At 64.3% G+C, this 16,930-nt stretch overlaps 6 protein-coding genes across 6 annotated transcripts; 2 read left to right on the forward strand and 4 right to left on the reverse strand.

Annotated features, from left to right (window-relative positions):
- Positions 1 to 457: 457 nt before the first annotated feature.
- On the reverse strand, positions 458 to 2,329 carry Q8F55_000702 (uncharacterized protein; the record flags this gene model as incomplete). The annotated part of the gene is made up of 5 exons (XM_069349353.1): positions 458 to 1,815; positions 1,852 to 1,941; positions 1,988 to 2,007; positions 2,056 to 2,159; positions 2,243 to 2,329. 5 exons carry the CDS (start codon positions 2,327 to 2,329, stop codon positions 458 to 460), a joined length of 1,659 nt encoding a protein of 552 aa, XP_069212897.1.
- Positions 2,330 to 4,501: 2,172 nt separating this feature from the next.
- On the reverse strand, positions 4,502 to 8,968 carry Q8F55_000703 (uncharacterized protein; the record flags this gene model as incomplete). Its single annotated transcript, XM_069349354.1, has 4 exons — positions 4,502 to 5,335; positions 5,372 to 5,756; positions 5,795 to 8,309; positions 8,347 to 8,968. 4 exons carry the CDS (start codon positions 8,966 to 8,968, stop codon positions 4,502 to 4,504), a joined length of 4,356 nt encoding a protein of 1,451 aa, XP_069212898.1.
- Positions 8,969 to 9,454: 486 nt separating this feature from the next.
- SSU72 (RNA polymerase II subunit A C-terminal domain phosphatase) lies at positions 9,455 to 10,567 on the forward strand (the record flags this gene model as incomplete). The annotated part of the gene is made up of 2 exons (XM_069349355.1): positions 9,455 to 9,982; positions 10,028 to 10,567. The coding sequence occupies 2 exons, from the start codon at positions 9,455 to 9,457 to the stop codon at positions 10,565 to 10,567; spliced, it is 1,068 nt and encodes a 355-aa protein (XP_069212899.1).
- A 133-nt stretch (positions 10,568 to 10,700) lies between these two features.
- Positions 10,701 to 12,100, reverse strand: Q8F55_000705 (uncharacterized protein; the record flags this gene model as incomplete). Its single annotated transcript, XM_069349356.1, has 5 exons — positions 10,701 to 11,042; positions 11,078 to 11,270; positions 11,304 to 11,638; positions 11,671 to 11,778; positions 11,813 to 12,100. 5 exons carry the CDS (start codon positions 12,098 to 12,100, stop codon positions 10,701 to 10,703), a joined length of 1,266 nt encoding a protein of 421 aa, XP_069212900.1.
- A 201-nt stretch (positions 12,101 to 12,301) lies between these two features.
- On the reverse strand, positions 12,302 to 15,392 carry Q8F55_000706 (uncharacterized protein; the record flags this gene model as incomplete). The annotated part of the gene is made up of 4 exons (XM_069349357.1): positions 12,302 to 14,861; positions 14,898 to 15,096; positions 15,132 to 15,329; positions 15,371 to 15,392. The coding sequence occupies 4 exons, from the start codon at positions 15,390 to 15,392 to the stop codon at positions 12,302 to 12,304; spliced, it is 2,979 nt and encodes a 992-aa protein (XP_069212901.1).
- Positions 15,393 to 15,740: 348 nt separating this feature from the next.
- On the forward strand, positions 15,741 to 16,847 carry Q8F55_000707 (uncharacterized protein; the record flags this gene model as incomplete). The annotated part of the gene is made up of 2 exons (XM_069349358.1): positions 15,741 to 15,941; positions 15,978 to 16,847. 2 exons carry the CDS (start codon positions 15,741 to 15,743, stop codon positions 16,845 to 16,847), a joined length of 1,071 nt encoding a protein of 356 aa, XP_069212902.1.
- Between the last annotated feature and the right edge of the window lie 83 nt (positions 16,848 to 16,930).

Below are 16,930 nucleotides of genomic sequence, written 5' to 3' on the forward strand. Positions count from 1 at the left end.
AACGGCGTTCCTCGTGTCCCTCGACGACAAACAACAAGGAGGTGTAAACCCAAGTCTAATGACCCCTGCCCCTGGCATCGAAACAAGTGCCACAGTGGCATTCCCCTCGCCTAGATGTTGGCGAGGATGCGACACACGGAGAGGTCACGCCGCGGATCGGGGGAGGCATCGGAGCGGCGTCGGTGCACGCGCCGAGTGGGCAGTGTGCTCGACAAACACGACGCCGGGCAAACACCAGCCAGTGAGCACGAACAAACACACGCTGGCGTGGCGGTCGCCACAAATCTACGCCCCCCCCCCCCCCCCCCGGCGCACCCCCATTGCCCCGAGACCAAGACGTATGCATGAGAGAGCATGAGAGATCATTAGGCGGAATATTATAGTACAACAGCGGCTGGCTGGGGTCGCGTGCTGCGCCGGGCAGTGCGTGGCCTCCACTTGCGCTCGCTCGTCACCCTCACCACCGCTTGCCGCCGCCCTTCTTGATGCTCAGCGGCATCGTGTGCACGGCGTTGGGGGTATCGTCGAACGGGTTGCCGTCGAGCCCCTCAGGGCGGGAGGGGACGGGGGGCGCGGGGCTGCTGATTGCGCTCGCGCTCGACTTGTTCATAAACTGGTCGTAGATTGACCCCTTGGCCGGCGGGGGCGCGTAGTGCCCGTCGGCCGAGGGGTCGGGGGAGCGCGGGAACCCGCTCATCGTGCTGGTCGGGGACCCGTGCGGAATCGGCGACGTGATGCTGTCGTGCCCATGCTTGCTGGAGTATTCGTACTCGTCTTCCTCTGCCTTTGTGCGGCCGCCGCGCCGCGGCGTCCGGGGCGGGGGCGAGAGCGCGGGCGGCGGGGGCGTCGGCGTCAGGTTGGCGTGCACGCGCGGCGGCTCCATGTGGAAGCCGTGCGCGAGGGCCACGGCGCTGCTGCGGAAGTGCTTGCTCTCCTCGCGCAGCATGGCCTGCCTGTCGGCGCTCTCGATGCGCAACTGGCGCGGGAGGAAGAAGATGATGCCGAAGACGTAGAGCCCGAGCCAGAGCGCGACGATGACGCCCCACCCATAGCGCAGGCCGTACGGCGTCGGCCCGTGGCCCCGATACGTCCACTCGCTCGTGAACCCGTACCAGCTCGTCGCCCAGCCGACGCAGACGATGACGATGCCGACGGCGACGTGGATAAAGTTTGACGGGCCGCGCCCGCGCTTCGTCTCGAACGTGTACGGGCGCACCCTGTGGCCAGGGCGGTAGAAGTGGGCGACGAGGCCGAGCAGCGTCTGGAGGAGGGCGAGGGAGAAGAGCGCCACGCCACACTTGCGGTGGTTGCTGTCGATTTTCCCTCCAAAACTCATTGCGAGGCCGAACGCGACGGCGATGAGCGCGACGGCGAACAGGCCCTGGTTGACGGCGTGGAAGCGGAACCACCAGCGCGTGGTGGTGAGGCCGCGCGTGATGCGCGGCACGACGACGCCGCCAGGGAGCACGAGGAGCGTGGCGAGCAGGCCGCAGGTGACGTGCGCGATGAGCGCGAACGTCGGCCGGCCGTTCATCTTGGTTGTCTTCGTCCACACGCCGCGGCCGCCCTGCATCACCCGCGGGCCGGGCCACGGCGCGAGCATGTGCACCGACGTCGGGCCCGACCACGTGTGCTTGATGAGCATGGCGCCCGGGTCAGACGAGGCGGGGTTGGTCTCGGACACGGCCCAGATGATGGTCGTTTCGTTGGCGCCCGCGTCGGCCGTCGGCACCGAGAAGGAGAAGGACGACGTGCTGCTGTTGGCGAACGAGGCGGCGCTGTCGAGCGTCGCTATTCTCGGCGGGGCGTCGACTCCTGGGGGTTAGGATGGGCTGCGTGAGGCGCACTCACTCGTCGGCATGACATGGTCGCTCGCCTGCCGCTGCGACAGCGTCACGCTGCCGTCGGCGTTGGGCCACACGATGACGAGGGGGGTGTTGGCTGCGGGGGTCAGTGCTGCCCGGGCAGTGAGGAGCCCTCTACGCACGCATGTAGCTGCCGAATCCGCTGCGAACGTCAGCTCTGCGGTGCCAAACTCCACCCAGCCCCACTCACATGGCAAGCCAGCCGAGCTTGTCCCGCGGCGTCAGCTCACGCGGCGTGAGCGTGTAGTTGTCCGTGTTGGCCACCGAGTCGCGCAGCGCCGTGATGCAGATGATCTGGGTGGGTTAGCGCGTCGGCGCGGCGGCGAGGCGTCCGGGGCTTGCTCGCTGCGCTCGCAAGTCCCCCCTCGCGCACTCACGTCGTTGCAGATTTCCTGCCCCGTCGTGCTCGCGCCCGCAGTCGCGAGCGCGCCGAGGGCCAGCGCAGCAGCCGACCACGTCCTCATCGCTGTCTGCTTCGTGTATGTGCTTCGTGTATGCTGTCGTTGTCGTTCGTGTCGAGATGCAAGAGGAGTTGGACTTGGACATGAAAGAAGCTGCGCTCTCCGCGCTTCTCGGCTCGCCCAGAGCACCCGCTGTCGCCGCCACCACAGCGAGCGGCCTGGCCTTGGAACGACCTTGCTCTCTGCTCCTTGTGCCTCCTCCCTCCCCCCTCGCCCACCCAGCCCACCCCAGCCTACGCCGCCGCGCCGAGCCGACGCGTCCAAACCCCCTGCGGCGGGACTACGACGTGTTTCGGGATTCAAGGCACGGCGCGGGACAGGTCCCCTCGTGTGCCACTGCCACTTCTGCCGCTGCCCCTCTGCGCGTTCTTGGCCGCCCCCCGGGCACCCTGGTGCATCCGCACCGCGCTGCTGCGCCATCATTAAGCGCACGCGCGGGGGGGGGGGGGGGGGGGGCGCGCGAGCACGCAAGCACGCGCACGCTGGCAAACGCACGCACGACGCTCGCTGCCTGCAGTTGTTTGTCGGCGATGAAACGGGGTGGAGCTTTGTTTTGGCTTCTGGCTCTGGCTGCCGGCTGGCGCAGTCTCGGCGTCCGTGTCCTCGTGTCCGAGCCACCGACGACTGGCGACACCGTCGACAACAACGACGACACTGCTCATGTCGTGTGCCTCTCACCACTGACTACACCACCAAGCATAACTCGTGATGTGAATGCCGTGTCTACCGTGTCCCCAGACCCCCGGGTCGGCGCGACGTGAACCGCGAGGTCGTGCAGGGGCGTGTACGGCAGCGGTGAACCCAAACGCCTCAGCGGTGTTGGTCGGCCTCTGCGAGCAAGAGCACACCCATAGTTGTGCTCCCCGCCCACGGCGCTCCCTATGCCGGCAGCGCCGCCCCGTCCAATGGGCCAGCTCGAGCTCCTGCAATCCGCGAATCTCGTAACTCCCCCCTGCAGGACACCTGCAATTAGAGGAGGCGCCCGGCGCTCGTACATGGCGGGTGGCACTGGCGATCACTCGCCAGCGAACATGTCTCAGCCGCAGGTTCCAGTCCGTTCCAAACCTTCGAACGGGGGTACACACGGGCGTGTGGGCAAGTGGGCGTGGGTGGCGCCGGAACGGGGCCGCCGGGAGCGGGTGGGCGAGGAGGCCGCCCTGGCATGCCGGGGTCGCGCTTGGCAGCGGAAGCGGCGCCGACGAGACGATACATGCGCGGCGTCGTCGACGACGCGACGCGACGAGCAGCACGTTCCAGTACGCGTGCCCACCAGCCTCGGGAGATCCGGGGAAACCATGTGTTACCGCTGCACTGCTTGATGGTGCCGCCGCCAGCCATAGCGTAAGATCGACGACCCCAGCTGAGCGGCGCGGTATCGGGCTGCGTGGTCGAGCCTCGGCTCACACGGAGGTTATGTCAACGGCGCCGCGCTGCGCCGCTCGCCCAGCGTCCTCCGACGGCGTGCTGTCTTCCAGCGGCGCCGGAACGTGGCTTGGAACACGGTACCCGCACCGACGTCCCCGCTGTCTCTCGAACACGATGCCCTCGCTCTTTACGAACGGCGGGATCAGTACCAGTCACGCTGGGAACGAGGCTGCTTCTTGCGGCGGAAGAACACGCCGCCGTAATCTCACGGTCTGCGACGAAAGGAGGTCGACACTCCGTTGTGACTGCCAAAAATCAAACGCCTCACCTGCCCAGCAAAAGGAATTTCTCCGCCAGGGAGTCGAACCCTGCTCTACCGCGATTTAAAACTCTCTAATGAGAGGCGGTTATACTAACCGATATACTAGCGAAGAGATGTTAGTGACGACGACTTCGTTAGTTATGATCGTACAGCGCGCGCGGCCGAGGGAGAAGGGTAAGTTGGCGCAGTGCGACCACAAGGAAGTGCGTTGGACGCCAACTTGCACTCGGGTAAGGAAGACCAAGGCAGCCTGACTCTCCTCGCCCACTCAGTCCCAGCGTAATGCTTGTTTTTGTGGACGCAGACCCGGGTCTCAGACCCACCGGACCCAGTGGGGTATAATCGGTATTATACCCACCCAGAGATGTGAATTAGCCTAGTACAACAATTATACTTGTCCCACCACCTCCCCCACCTCTGCCACGCTCTACGCTCATGACATGCAGAATACTATGCTACTCGTGATGCTAAATCCACTATCCTACTCTCTACTGCCTCAGGCGCTTCAGGCCCGACACACGACCCTCAACAACCCCACGCAGCGCCTTGGTGGCGGCTTGCAACGCTCCGTCGCTCTTCTCCTCGCCCTGACCAGCGGCCACGAGCACACGGTCAACCAGGTTGTAGGGAATGTCGGCGGCAAACTCCTTGCCAGCCGGTAGGAGGTCTGGTGGCTGGGCCCGGCGGAGAACCTCGGCCGTCCACTCGACCGCCTCCTTAACCCAGCCCTTGTCAAGCGCCCGCGAGATCCAGCCCTCGGCGTCCCGCTTGAGCTCGTGCTCCACCAGCCAGACGGGCATCTGCCAGCCTGATCGCGCGTCCTCGTTGAGTTCGAAGAACGTGTTTGCCACAGTATCGCGGTACTTGTACTGCGTTGATGGGCCATCGCGTCGATCCAAGGCCACTTCCAGATACCTGAGGGCGAGAGCTGAAGGAGGTCCGCGAAGTCGAGCAGTCACAGGGGATGCCGACAAGAACGCCACCGCCGGGTTGTCGGCCGCCATGGACGGCACCCGAGACAGCTCGACGCAGCGCGTCGCAAGCGTCTGGAAGATGTCGGTCATGTCGACGGTCATGTCCGCCGCGGATGACAGCGCAAGGTCAAACAGACTGCGCTGGGTGAAGAAGCCGACAATCTCCGCCGGCGTCAACGACACGCCGTGCTCGTGCAAGTCGGGAATGTACGACGACAGTCGGAGCTGAGAGAGCACAGCAGTGTACTCGGCTTGAATATCTGCCAACGTGATAATGTTGACCGCCTTGTTATCGACAGAGAACTCATCCTCGGGGATGTACGACGTGACCTTGCGGCGCTTCTGGGCCTTGGATGTCAGCCCTGTCCATCCAGCCTTACTCACCCTAGCAGACTCGGGCGACGCCGTCACAGAGATCCAGGCGTTACGCTTGTCCACAAGGGACAACGCGTTGATTGCAGTGAGGTAACTCCTCGCCCGCATGGCCGAAACCTCAAACGCCTGCAGCTTGGAGCTGCTGGCCTCGGCGAATCGGCGTCCCTGGGCGTACATGATCTCTCCGGCACTGCGGTAGTCACCGCGCGAGATGTGCCATGAGTAGAGCACCTTGTAGTAGTTGGGGAAGCGCAGGGGGTCCGAGTTGCGAGCCTTGAAGTTGAGGCGCTCCTCAACCTCCTGCTGGAAGCCAATGAACCCGAGCCTGTTCAAACGTCCAACCTCGTTGTTCTCACACATGGCCGAAATGAGCTGACCGAGGAGGTCACGCTTACTACAACCAGTCAGCACGCCCCGGTACATTTCACTTACATGTCGTGGAAGGGCGTAGACGTCAATGTCGCGTACGCGTCCTCGTACTGGTGAAGGTGAAGGTGGGCGAGGAATACGCGGGTCCAGATGTCGCGCGTCGACTGGTCCTCGGCATCCGCAACCTGGAGAGCGCGCTCTCCAAAGGCGGCAACAGCAGCCTTCAGGCCCTTCTCGCCCACAATGTCCATAACGTGGCGGTAGTAGGGGCCGCGACCACTCTTGCCAACAGCTGATGGTAGCACGGGCGCGAGGGAACCATCCTCGCAGCCCGCCGAGGCCAACTCAAGCTCGTGGACACCATCCTCATAGTCTTCGGTTTCGAGCAGAGCCTTCCCGCGAACATAGGCCAGTCCTGAGGACGGGGGGTACTGGTCGATGAGATCACGGGCCGTGGCGGCGTGCCCGTCGGCGAGTACAGCTGCGCTCAACTTGACATCGTCCGCACGGGGCTCAATGTCGACCTGGGCTTTGGCAAGAATGTTGAGGTTGGACAGGAAAGTGCTAGACGCGTCAAACAGAGATGCGGCAGTGTCGACGGGGACAGGTTGAGGGAGGGTTCTGGACAGGAGCGAGTGAATGAGCGAGTATGCCAGCTCGTAGCCGTCCGCATCAGACCCATCGTCGCCGCCTTCCCGGACCTTGAGGCCAGCGAGCTTGGAGTAGAAGTCGTCCTTCGCACCAGTCCGCTTGCGCTTGACGCGACGTTCGGCGGCATCCTCTCCAGTCTGCTCCACAAGCCAGTGCAGCACGCTGTACCGGTGGAAAGTCACCTGGGCGCGAGTGAGAACCTCAAACAGCTCGTCGTCCTCATCGGCCGACGAGTCCGCGAGGTAGTAAAGGGACACAAGGAGGACGTTGAGAGCCAAGGTGTAGCGGGCACCGACGAGGTTGGAGATCGTGGATGACAGCAGTGCGTTGCCAAAGCCCGAGAATGACCAGTCGTCTGCAATCTTCTCCTTGGCCGTGGCTGGTGGTGCCTGTTGCAGAATGTCGAGAGCTTCCAGGAGCGTACGCGGCAGAGAAGAGACCTCGGCAAGCGCGACTTGGACCTCGGATCGAACAGTGTCGTTGATGAATGGCTCGACTCCATTCTCCCACCAGTTGCTGGCAATGTCCTCGACGGGAACGGTAGGGGCGGCAGCGAGCTCGTCCCTGACGGTGGCCGTGAGTGCATCCAGAGCGGTACCTGACTCGTCCAGGTTGTCGCTCCTCTCCAAAGCCGCCGCGATGCGCTGACCAGCGATGGCCAGGGCGGTGAGGGACCGACGAGCCTGTGGTGGTGCAAGAGAAGGGTAGAATGCCAGGAGCGAGCCCTCCGGAAGCGCCTGGAACTCGGAAGCCTGCTTGCCATTCTTGCTCAAGTGGACGAGGACGCCAGCCGAGTCTTCCTGAACCGGCACAGATGCGCCCTCGCGGTCCAGGATCAGGAGCTGGCCGTTGAGGGACGCGGTAGCAACCGGCCAACGGGCTTGCTTGTCGAGACCACGCACACGCGCCCAAATACCAAGCCACTGCAGCTTGAGTGTCTTGCGGTACGCGTCCACCACTGGTGCGCCGGTCTGAGGGCTCGTCTCCATCTTCAGATCGCACCCGACGGCCGCAATGAACTTTTGGGACAATGTCGGGAACGCGCTGGACTTGATGGTCTCTCGGTAGATAGGGTCGAGGCTGTCGGTGAAGTTATCCAGTGCTGTCGTCAATGTTAATTGCGAGAAACGGCCAGGATAGAGCAAGTGCTGGACGAAGGTCTCGGAGATATCCGAGTTGTCGAGGGGGTTGGTCGGGTCTGGCGGGCTGAGGCTCAGCAGGTTGTCAAAGTAAGCCGCGTCGAATGCCTCGACGTGGTCGGCGTGGTCGACGCGCTGCCACTCGAGAACCATGCGGGGCTTAATCGAAGGTGCGATGTACGTGGAGAACTGGAGGATGTCGTTGACAGGCACCGAGTCGGCCGAGAGGCTTCCCTTGGAGTCCCAAACAGCCCACAGGCGCCAGCCATCGAGGGTGTCGGTGCGGGTAGGAGGCTGCACTTCGAAGCCGCGGAGCTGGCTACCAGCCGACCATGGCGCACCAGAGCGCTCTCCGGCGTACACGAGGTCGTTGACATGGCTGGCCGAATGCGAGGCACGGTAGAAGACAAACGTGCCCGGGGATGAGGGGTTGTAAGGCGTGGGCACAAACACGACGACAATGTGCGAGTACTTTGATGATGGGTTGGGGTGTGCGAGCACACGGATGAGAGACGATGTGGTATCGGCCGTGTTTACTGGTCCAGGGTTGCCGGCCGTAACCTGGGACCCAGACTCTGTGGACGGGCGGACATCAATCGCCTTTTGGCTCTGTGCCGTGACGAGTGACCACGTTCTCAGCTTCCAATCGCGGGAGAAGGTGTAGAGGACGGGGACCTCGTCGTTGGTCTCGAACTCTGCAATCGACGTGATCTGCTCGTCGGTTGACCGACCAAAGAAGCCCCACCGGCTGTGGCCTTTGTGGTGAGACTCGGACCAGATGGGGTGTTCTTGGCTGTCAGCGACCTTACTCAACTACCAACTCACCCAGGGATGACCGCTCGTCGCGCTGGACCTTGATGATACCGCCATCACCACAGCCGAGAATGACAGTGTCGGCGTCGGTCACAGCCCACGAACCGATGCCGCCGGCGCTGGCAATCAAGTCGCTGTCGACCTCCCACTCCTCGACCCAGTCGGCGTCCTTGGTGGTGAACGACAGGCGGTCGCCCTTGTCGAGGAATGCCGCCAAGGGGAACGTGAAGCGGAAGATGACATTGGTGTGGGTGAGGGCGATGATGGTGAGCCGGCGACCGCGGAGGTCGGGAACGATGCAGCCATCCGTGAGCGGGCGGAGCGGGTCAGGAAGGAGGATGCGAAGAATGTGAGGGTTGGCCGAAGAGTGCGACGGGTTGATCACGGGCGACAAGGACCGCAGCTCGAGCGTGTACTCGTTGTCGACTGCCCGGGCGAGGGTTGCGGTCCGCGGGTCGAACGCTGCCGATGCCGCATGGTCGGCATTCAAGGGGGTGTTGAAGATCTCGTTATCGTCGTCTGGAGGGAAAGGACGCTGAGTCGGCACAGCTACCTCGGCCACGACACCCGATGATGTCGAGATTGGAGCCGGGAGACTGGCGTGCGCCAGCTGAAAGGGGGTGTAGATGGACATGGTTCGTCCGCTGGCGGGAGGACCGCTTTTGGCAGTGCTGTTGGTGCTTGCTCGCTGCACTCTTGTCGGCGTATCGATGTCCTGGGATACGCCTTTCGAGTGTGGGTTGCAAGAGCCAAGAAGGAGATATGAGTTGAGTGATTGAAGTTGGAGTTGGGCGTCTGGTCGATGTTGTCTTCCAAGTCTCTCGAGTTTTGTGGTCATTGTCATGGCGCGAATTTGCTTCCGTCGACTCAACAACCAGTGACGCCAAAGCCGAGGAGGCCACTTCTTTGGGCAGAGAGAGATCCAGTTGAACATCTTTGTCCTCTGAAAGCATTGCTCGGCAAAGCATCAACAAGGGCTCCGAGCATCAAGCATCGACAGCGACGACAAGCGTGTCTACAGCGACGTAGAAGCAGCATAGCAGCGGTGAGTTGGCACCACGGCAGTCTCCAGCTGCTGTCCAACCCTTCCTCCAACTTTCCTCTGACCCTCCCAGTCGCAATGGATCCCAGGCGGCGCGACCCGCGTCTGAATGCCCACAGGCAAGGAGGAGGAGGAGGCTACGGAAACAACACACCACCGCCGCAGAACGCATACGGCGCGCCTCCACCACAGCAGGGGTACGGCCGGCCGCCCAACCCCGGTCCGTCTTCGCAGCCTCCGTACCCGCCGTACGGGGGGGCGCCGCCCCAGGACCCGCGGTATGCGAGGCCGCCACCACCGCAGCAACAGCAGCAGCAGCAGGGCTATCCCCCGGCCAACGACTACCGTGGACGCAATGTGTCTGGCGGCGCGCCTGCCCCGCCTGTTGATCCCCGCCGACGGCCCGAGGACCCACGCACCCGCGGGCGGGGGCCAATAGAGCCTGCGGCGCCGACGCCGCCCCCACCACAGCACCGCCCGACGCCGCCTCTGCCGGCGCCAGCGACGGAGGTGGCGCGGACAAACGGAGCGGCAGCAGAGGAAGCCGAGGCCGTGTCTGGTGTGCGGCAGCGACCACTGTTCTGCGTCGTGTGCGCCAGCAACAACGTGAGTGTGGTTGGCTGGTCATCCGACAATCTAACCCGTCACCAGAACCGTTCGATGGAGGCGCACAAGGTGTTGAACGAGGCCGGCCTCCGCGTCGTTTCAGCAGGCACTGGCTCGGCTGTGCGCCTGCCCGGCCCGTCGATCGACAAGCCAAACGTCTACCGCTTCGGAACGCCCTACGACCACATGTACCGCGACCTCGAGTCCAAGGACCCGCGGCTGTACGCTGCCAACGGGCTGCTGACGATGCTGGACCGGAACCGCAAGGTCAAGCTGGCGCCGCAGAAGTGGCAGGAGGAGCGGGTCATCCTCGCCGACGTGGTGATTACGTGCGAGGAGCGGTGCTACGACGCCGTGTGCGAGGACCTTCTGGCGCGCGGAGGCGAGTACAACCGCCCGATCCACGTCATCAACGTCGAGATCAAGGACAACGCCGAGGAGGCGGCGATTGCGGGCCGGTCGATTCTCGAGCTGTCGCAGAAGATTGAGAAGGCGCGGGATCTCGACGCCGAGATCGACGACATTCTCGTGCAGCACGCCGAGAAGCACCCACACGTGCTGCTGCACACGGTTGCGTTTTTCTAGGCTGGCTAGGCTGGGTAGATAGATACAGTGGCATGTAGTGTGTACAGGTACGGGGCTGCGGGCGAGGGGCGAGGGGCGTGTCCTCGGCGTGGGCTATGGGAGGGGCGAGGGGCGGCGTCGAAGCGGCGCGGGGCTATGGGAGGGCGAGGAGCGCGTCATCGAATCCGTCCTCGGCATCGAGCATGGCCTCGTACTCTTCGAGTGTCTGGGCGGGGGGTGCGGCGGTTGTGGCTGCTGCTGCTGGTGGCTTGGGCGGCGACTCGGGTGCAGGGGACAGGGGGCTGTTGCTGTTGCTCGTCGCCTTCGTCTCAGGCGCGTCGCCTGCGTCGCCCGCGTCGCCGGCGGCGCCAGTGCTCTCTTCGCTCCCCGCCCCCTCCCCAACGGCCACAACAGGCGCCTTGACCTGCTCAAGAATACCCGCGACGCTCACGCTCCCCCGCTGCCCCCACTCAACGACGTCGGGCTTGAACTCGCTCTGGCGGCGTCAGCGCACCCCCTACCCGCACCCACATAGAGATGCAGCGCCACCACGTCCAGCTCGTCCGGCTCATAGCTCTCCGCGACGAGCCTCATCGCGCCGAGCACGGCGCCCGTGTGGTCCTTGAGCGCGCGCGTGATGTACAGGAACGCGACGCTCGGCTCGACGGGCACGCCCTTCTGAATCGCGCGCCACGTGCCGTCCGGGCGCTCGATGACGGGTATCCTGGGCGTCAGCTAGCCCTTCCCCGACACCCACTTCTGGCGCATGAGCCCGACCCAGGGCTGGCCCGAGCTGACTGAGACGACAGGCTCGAGCTCCCCCCTGCGCTTCTTGCGCCAGTCTTGCCGCTCGTCGCGGCGGTAGTTCTCCTCCCCGGGCAGCTCGCGGATCTCGTCCTCGGCCTCGCGCGCCTCCTGCGCATTCAACACATTCCCAAGCGCGAGCGCGTGCTTCAGGCTCCCGATGTGCACGTACACGTGCGCGATGCTCAGCGCCTCCTGCGCGTCGAAGCCGCGCCGCCGCGCCACGGCGTACGCCCAGGCCGTCTTCACGGGCGCCCGGTTGACCGTCACGCTCACGTCGAGCAGGCGCTGGAGTCAGCTGTGGATAAGGGCATGCGCACCTCGGGGTCGAGAATCTCGTGGAAGTCGAACGAGGCGGGCACGGGCTCGGGCCGCGGGTCGAGCCCGTGCAGCAGGTCGTCGTCGCGCTTCCGCTTGGCCGTGTAGGCCTGGTGTGAGCGTAGGAGGGGGGAGAAGGCCCACCTTGCCGCTCCCGATGCCCTTGAGCGCGCCGAGGACGATCTTGCGCGCGTCCTTGTCTGGCAGGGCGGTGGCTAGCTCCGCCCCGTTCGCACCCAGCGCGCCGAGCTTGGCCTTGGTGTTGTGTGAGGTGTACCTGCCGTCAGTGGGCACCATGGCGCAAGCGTACACTTTCGACGCCAGCACCATCGCAGTACGCATCGGCACGCCGTGGCTCTGCAGCAGCTTGAGCCACTCTTGCAGCGGCAGCACGGCGTCGTCGGCGGCTTCAGCAGCGGGCTTGGGCGGCATGGTGGTGTGGGCGATGATGACTGGACTGCAATGCAGATCGTCATTCCAACATCCACCATACCACTGTCATAAGCCGGACCAAACAATTCCAATTTGACCCCGACCACAACAAAGGCTACCAACGACTACCGCTGCGCGCTTCGTCTATGCTGCATCAAGTCTACTACACTACACTGCACTCCAGCCCACCCCCCTGACGCCCTACTGCAACAGATCGCCCAACCCGCCCGCGTTCATCGCGATGATCATGTCGTCGTCCAGATACTTTGCCGGGCTGATGCTGTCGCTCAGGCCCTTGCGTCGGCGTGTCTTGAGCACCAGGTCGCGTGCAAGCGCCTGCCCCTGCGCCGGTTCGAGCGGCCGCAACTGGATGCTCGTGTCGGTCGGGTCGCCAGGCACCACCTGCCAGTGGTCAAACGTCATGAGCGGGAACGCCTGGCCCATGGTCGCTGTCCGCAGGTCCGTCTCGAATCCGTTGGCGTCGAGCACCGGGATGAACGCCTTGACCGTGTACAGCGGCGAGCCGGGCTTGGGGATATCCCGCGTGACGTGTCCACGTCGCCTAGACAGCACAGTGTAGACCGCCGCCACGCAGTCGGCGGGCGCCTGCACCTCGACATAGTACACTGGCTCGAGAAGACGAGGCGCGGCGAGCAGGAAGGACGAGTAGCACACTCGGCGCGAGGCGGGGATGACCTGGCCACCACCACGGTTTGCCGAGTCGGCGATCGTTGCGTCGAGCAGACGGAACTTGACGCCGCGGATCGGCTCCTCGCACAATGGTCCCTCTCGCGTACCCCACTTGAAGCCCTGCTTGACGCTCTCGCGGATCGTCGCCAGGCTCTTCGTGTCCACCTCTGATGGCAGCGTGTCGTTGACCAACACGTTGGGGCCGTTGTCGTCGGGTCCAAACGCCCAGATGTTTCGAGACGCCAGCAAGTCCCAGCCGTAGGTCTGCTCAAAGAACTTGCCGCGCTCCTTGTTGGTCATCTTCATCGTCACCTTGCCACCCTCAATGTCGTTGGCGATGCCGTTCTCGAGCGGCTCGGCGATCATTGTCAACTTGTTCTTCCTGTTCTGCGAGTTGGCAGTGCACTTGAGTGCTGATGTCTCGATGACCGTCTCGCAGAACTTGGTCACAGGATCTGACACCTTGATCTCAATCTCCGAGAACAGTCTTCGCAAGTCGTGCAGCACCGAGTCGAGGTAGATTTCGCCGGTACCAAGGATGACGTGCTCTCCAGACTCCTCGACCTTTGTCGTGACAAGCGGGTACGACTTGTTGACCTTGCGCAAACCGTCGAGCATTTTTGGAAGTTCCGAGGGGACAATGGGCTCGACCGCGACCTTGAGCACGGACTGGGTGATGTGCTTGATCGGGCGGAAGATGTACATGTCGTCGTCGATGCCACGGGCGTAGATTGTCGCCGTCTTGTTGATCGACGCGTCGACGCCGGACAGCAAGACGAGGTTTCCGGGGTACGCAGTGTCGATATCGACGGTATACCTCGACTCGTCGATCATGACACCGTCGACAATAGCTGGGACCATGTCCTCCTCGTCCTCGAGCGAGTATCCCTCGCCGAGCACGTAGACCGGCTGTCCCTTCTGAATGGTTCCGCTCATGACACGGCCGAATGCCCTGAACTCCTGGGCATCAGACGTGTGGAACAGCTTGGTGACCTGGACAATCGTGGGGCCCTTGGGGTCGGCCTTGAGGAGCGACTCAGCAAGCGGCGTATCCAACGGGCCAGTGTACGTGTGCTCAATCTTGGACCGGGCGTTCTCGACGGGCGATGGGAGCTTGCTGGCGATCATGTCGACGAGCCCGGTGGCCGGGCCGAAGAAGGCCTCGAGCACGACCTTGAGCAGCGGGCGCACGTCCATCTTGTACACAGCGGGCCTGAGCGTGATGTGCAGGTCGGCGAGGGTCTGCTTGAGCGTCTCCGAGTCGGCGCTGAGGACCTGGCTGTAGAGCTTGTACAGAGGCTCGAGGATGAAGTGGACAAATGAGCGCTTGGACTCGACATCGGCGGGCGCGCGAGTGAACTTGCGCTTCTCGGCGTCGAAGAAGATGTTGCCCCACAGGCGCTGGGCAAACTCTCCAACGTCCAGGGCACCAAACGCGTCGGCGTACATGGCGGCAAACGTGTCGAGGGTAAAGCACCAGCCCATCTGCGTGGAGGCAAACGCGACGTTGCCGCGCTCAGGCGAGAGGCGGAACGCATCGTCGGCGTCGATGCCGGCGATGACCGAGTTGACCTCCTCGATCGTGTGCTTGATCTTGAAGAAGGCTTCGGATGGGGGGAGGCGGAGCTCGAGGATGAGGCGGTCCATCTTGTTGACAACCAGCACAATCTTGAGCTTCTCCTGCATCGCGTGCTTGATGACAGCTTCAGTGCCGGCCATGACACCCTCGACGACGTCGACAACGAGCACCACACCGTCGACCAGGCGCGCCGCGGACGCAACCTCGTCGGCAAAGTTGAGGTGGCCCGGCGTGTCGATGAGGTTGACGAGGCGCGATTTGCCGGCCGAGTCTCCCAGCACCAGCGACATGGGGCCCGACTTGATCGAGATACCACGCGAGCGCTCGAGCGTGTGCGTATCGGTGTACCGCGTTGGCCGGTCGGCGTCCCAGGTGAGCTGGTGAGTCTCAAACACGAGCATATCGAGGAGCGACGTCTTGCCGTGGTGCAAGTGTCCCGCGACCATGACGTTGCGGAGCTGGTCGGGGTACTGGAGCAGGTCGACCATGAAGCTGGCATCAGAGCGTGTCCACGGACATGCGACTCACTTGCGGTCGAAGCGCGTCACGGGGAGGTCCTTCTCCTGGACGGTGAAGCTCCTCTTCTTGATCGGCGCGACGATGGGCTCGGAGAGGGGCTGCAAGTCTTCCTCCTGCACCATGGTCTCGACGTCCTCGCCGTAAGTCTCAGCCGCCGTCGCGTAGTACTTCTTGTCCTCGTGCAGCACGACCTGGTTTCCCGCCGTCCCTGCCATCAGCTCTGTCCCCGCAAGCCCATCTCACCGTCCACGGTATGCAGCGTCATGGCGAGGCCGGCGTCCTCGTCCTCCATCTCCTCGTCCTCGTCGTCGAAGCCCTCGAGCGGCGCATAGCTTGCGCCAGCGGATGGGCCAGGAGCCGACGGCGCGGCGACGGCCGGCTCGATGTCAATGTCCGAGTCATCGTCCGAGTCGAGGTCGCCGCCAATGTAGTTGCCGAACTCTGCAACGTCAGATGGAGACTCAAAGGTGGTGGTGACTGACCGTCGTAGTCCTCTGTCGACATGGTGCCGGTCGTGGTGGGGGAGCGGGGGGGGGGGGTGGTAGGTGTCGTCTCCTGGCGCTGCGCCTTGCCTGGGGACGGTTTTAGGGGGAGGTGAGGGAACCACGAGCGGCGGATGTGATGTCGACGCGAGAGTTGCGAGGATGCGATTGAGGTCGAGGCAGCAACAATCAAAGTCGGTAACGTCCATAATCAGCGCCAACATCCACCACATGGGATTTTTATTTTCCACATTTCTTTTCATTTTCTCCGACAATGTCGGATCTCAACTGGGTGACCTCCGCTTTGCTCCTACGGCAGGCGACAAGAGATTACTGCAATCCAAGTCACTGCAACAACACCGACGAGAAAATGGCGACAGCGACCCGGCCATTGCGAGTACTCGCGCGCGCACTGCACACGTCGCGCCTCGTCGCCGAGGAGGCCAAGAGCGTGCCCAAGGCCAAGGCCAAGGCTGCGGCCACGGCCGAGTCGCTCGGCTTCTCGACCAAGAAGCGCGAGCGCGCTCTCCCGGCGCTCAGCGTGCCTGCGTCGGCGCGCGGAAACATCGGCGTGAGTGGGCGAGTTGCAACACAGCTGACAGAGCAGCGCGGTGCATCTGCCGGGTCGGACGGAGCCGAGCGCAGCGCACGCCAGCCTCGGGAAGACAGGCCGCGCGGGGACAGGCAGCAGGGCGAGCGCGCGCCGCGTGAGCCGCGCCAGCAGGCCGACGGTGCTCCTCGCCAGCGCCGCGAGCAGGGCGACCGTCCTCCGCGTGAGCGTCGTGAGCAGGGCGACCGCCCTCCGCGTGAGCGTCGTGAGCAGGGCGATCGCCCCCCGCGTGAGCGTCGTGAGCAGGGTGACCGCCCTCCCCGCCGCGAGCAGGGCGAGCGCATCCACAACACTGCACCGCGCAACGAGGGCGAGCGCCGCGCACGCGAGCGCCGCAAGACCGAGACGCGCAAGCCCAAGCACGCCGAGGCGGCCGATGCGAGCGGCATCGACGCGATCGACGCGATTGACGCGATCCCGCTCGAGTTCTTCGAGGGCGCCGAGCTCGCGCCGGCCGTCAAGACTGCGCCCCGGCCGCGTACCGAGCGCGCGCCGAGGCCGGACCGCAAGAAGCCCGCGGTCAAGGCCGGCAGCGTGCAGCTGCCGTTCCACATGCCGGTTGTGAAGCGCGAGACGACGGCGGTCGCCCTGTTCGGCAAGCACAGCATCCTGGACCGCGTGCCCCCTGGCGCGCGCGACCCGGCGTCGAGCTTCTGGGCAAAGGGGATGAGCGCGGCCGAGGCACACCAGGCCGACGTGCTCCGCCGCGCGGGATCGTACGCCACGCGCGTTGCGCCCCGCCCGCAGGCGTTTGGGGGGCTCAAGAACGCGGGCGCGACGGCCACGTGGGCGCTGAGCCTCAACCCGTCGGTCAGCCAGCGCCGGGCCCAGCAGGCGGCCGAGGTGGTCGCCAAGCTCACGCAGTAGTGTAGTAGTAGTTGCATCGTGCATGGGTACAGCGGGCATGTGGGAGGGGTGGGAGGGATTGGTCTGGGGGTCGAAGCCGGAGG

The sequence above is a fragment of the Vanrija albida genome (genome assembly GCF_041260175.1).
Source record: "Vanrija albida strain AlHP1 chromosome Unknown contig_1, whole genome shotgun sequence".
NCBI lineage: Eukaryota > Fungi > Basidiomycota > Tremellomycetes > Trichosporonales > Trichosporonaceae > Vanrija > Vanrija albida.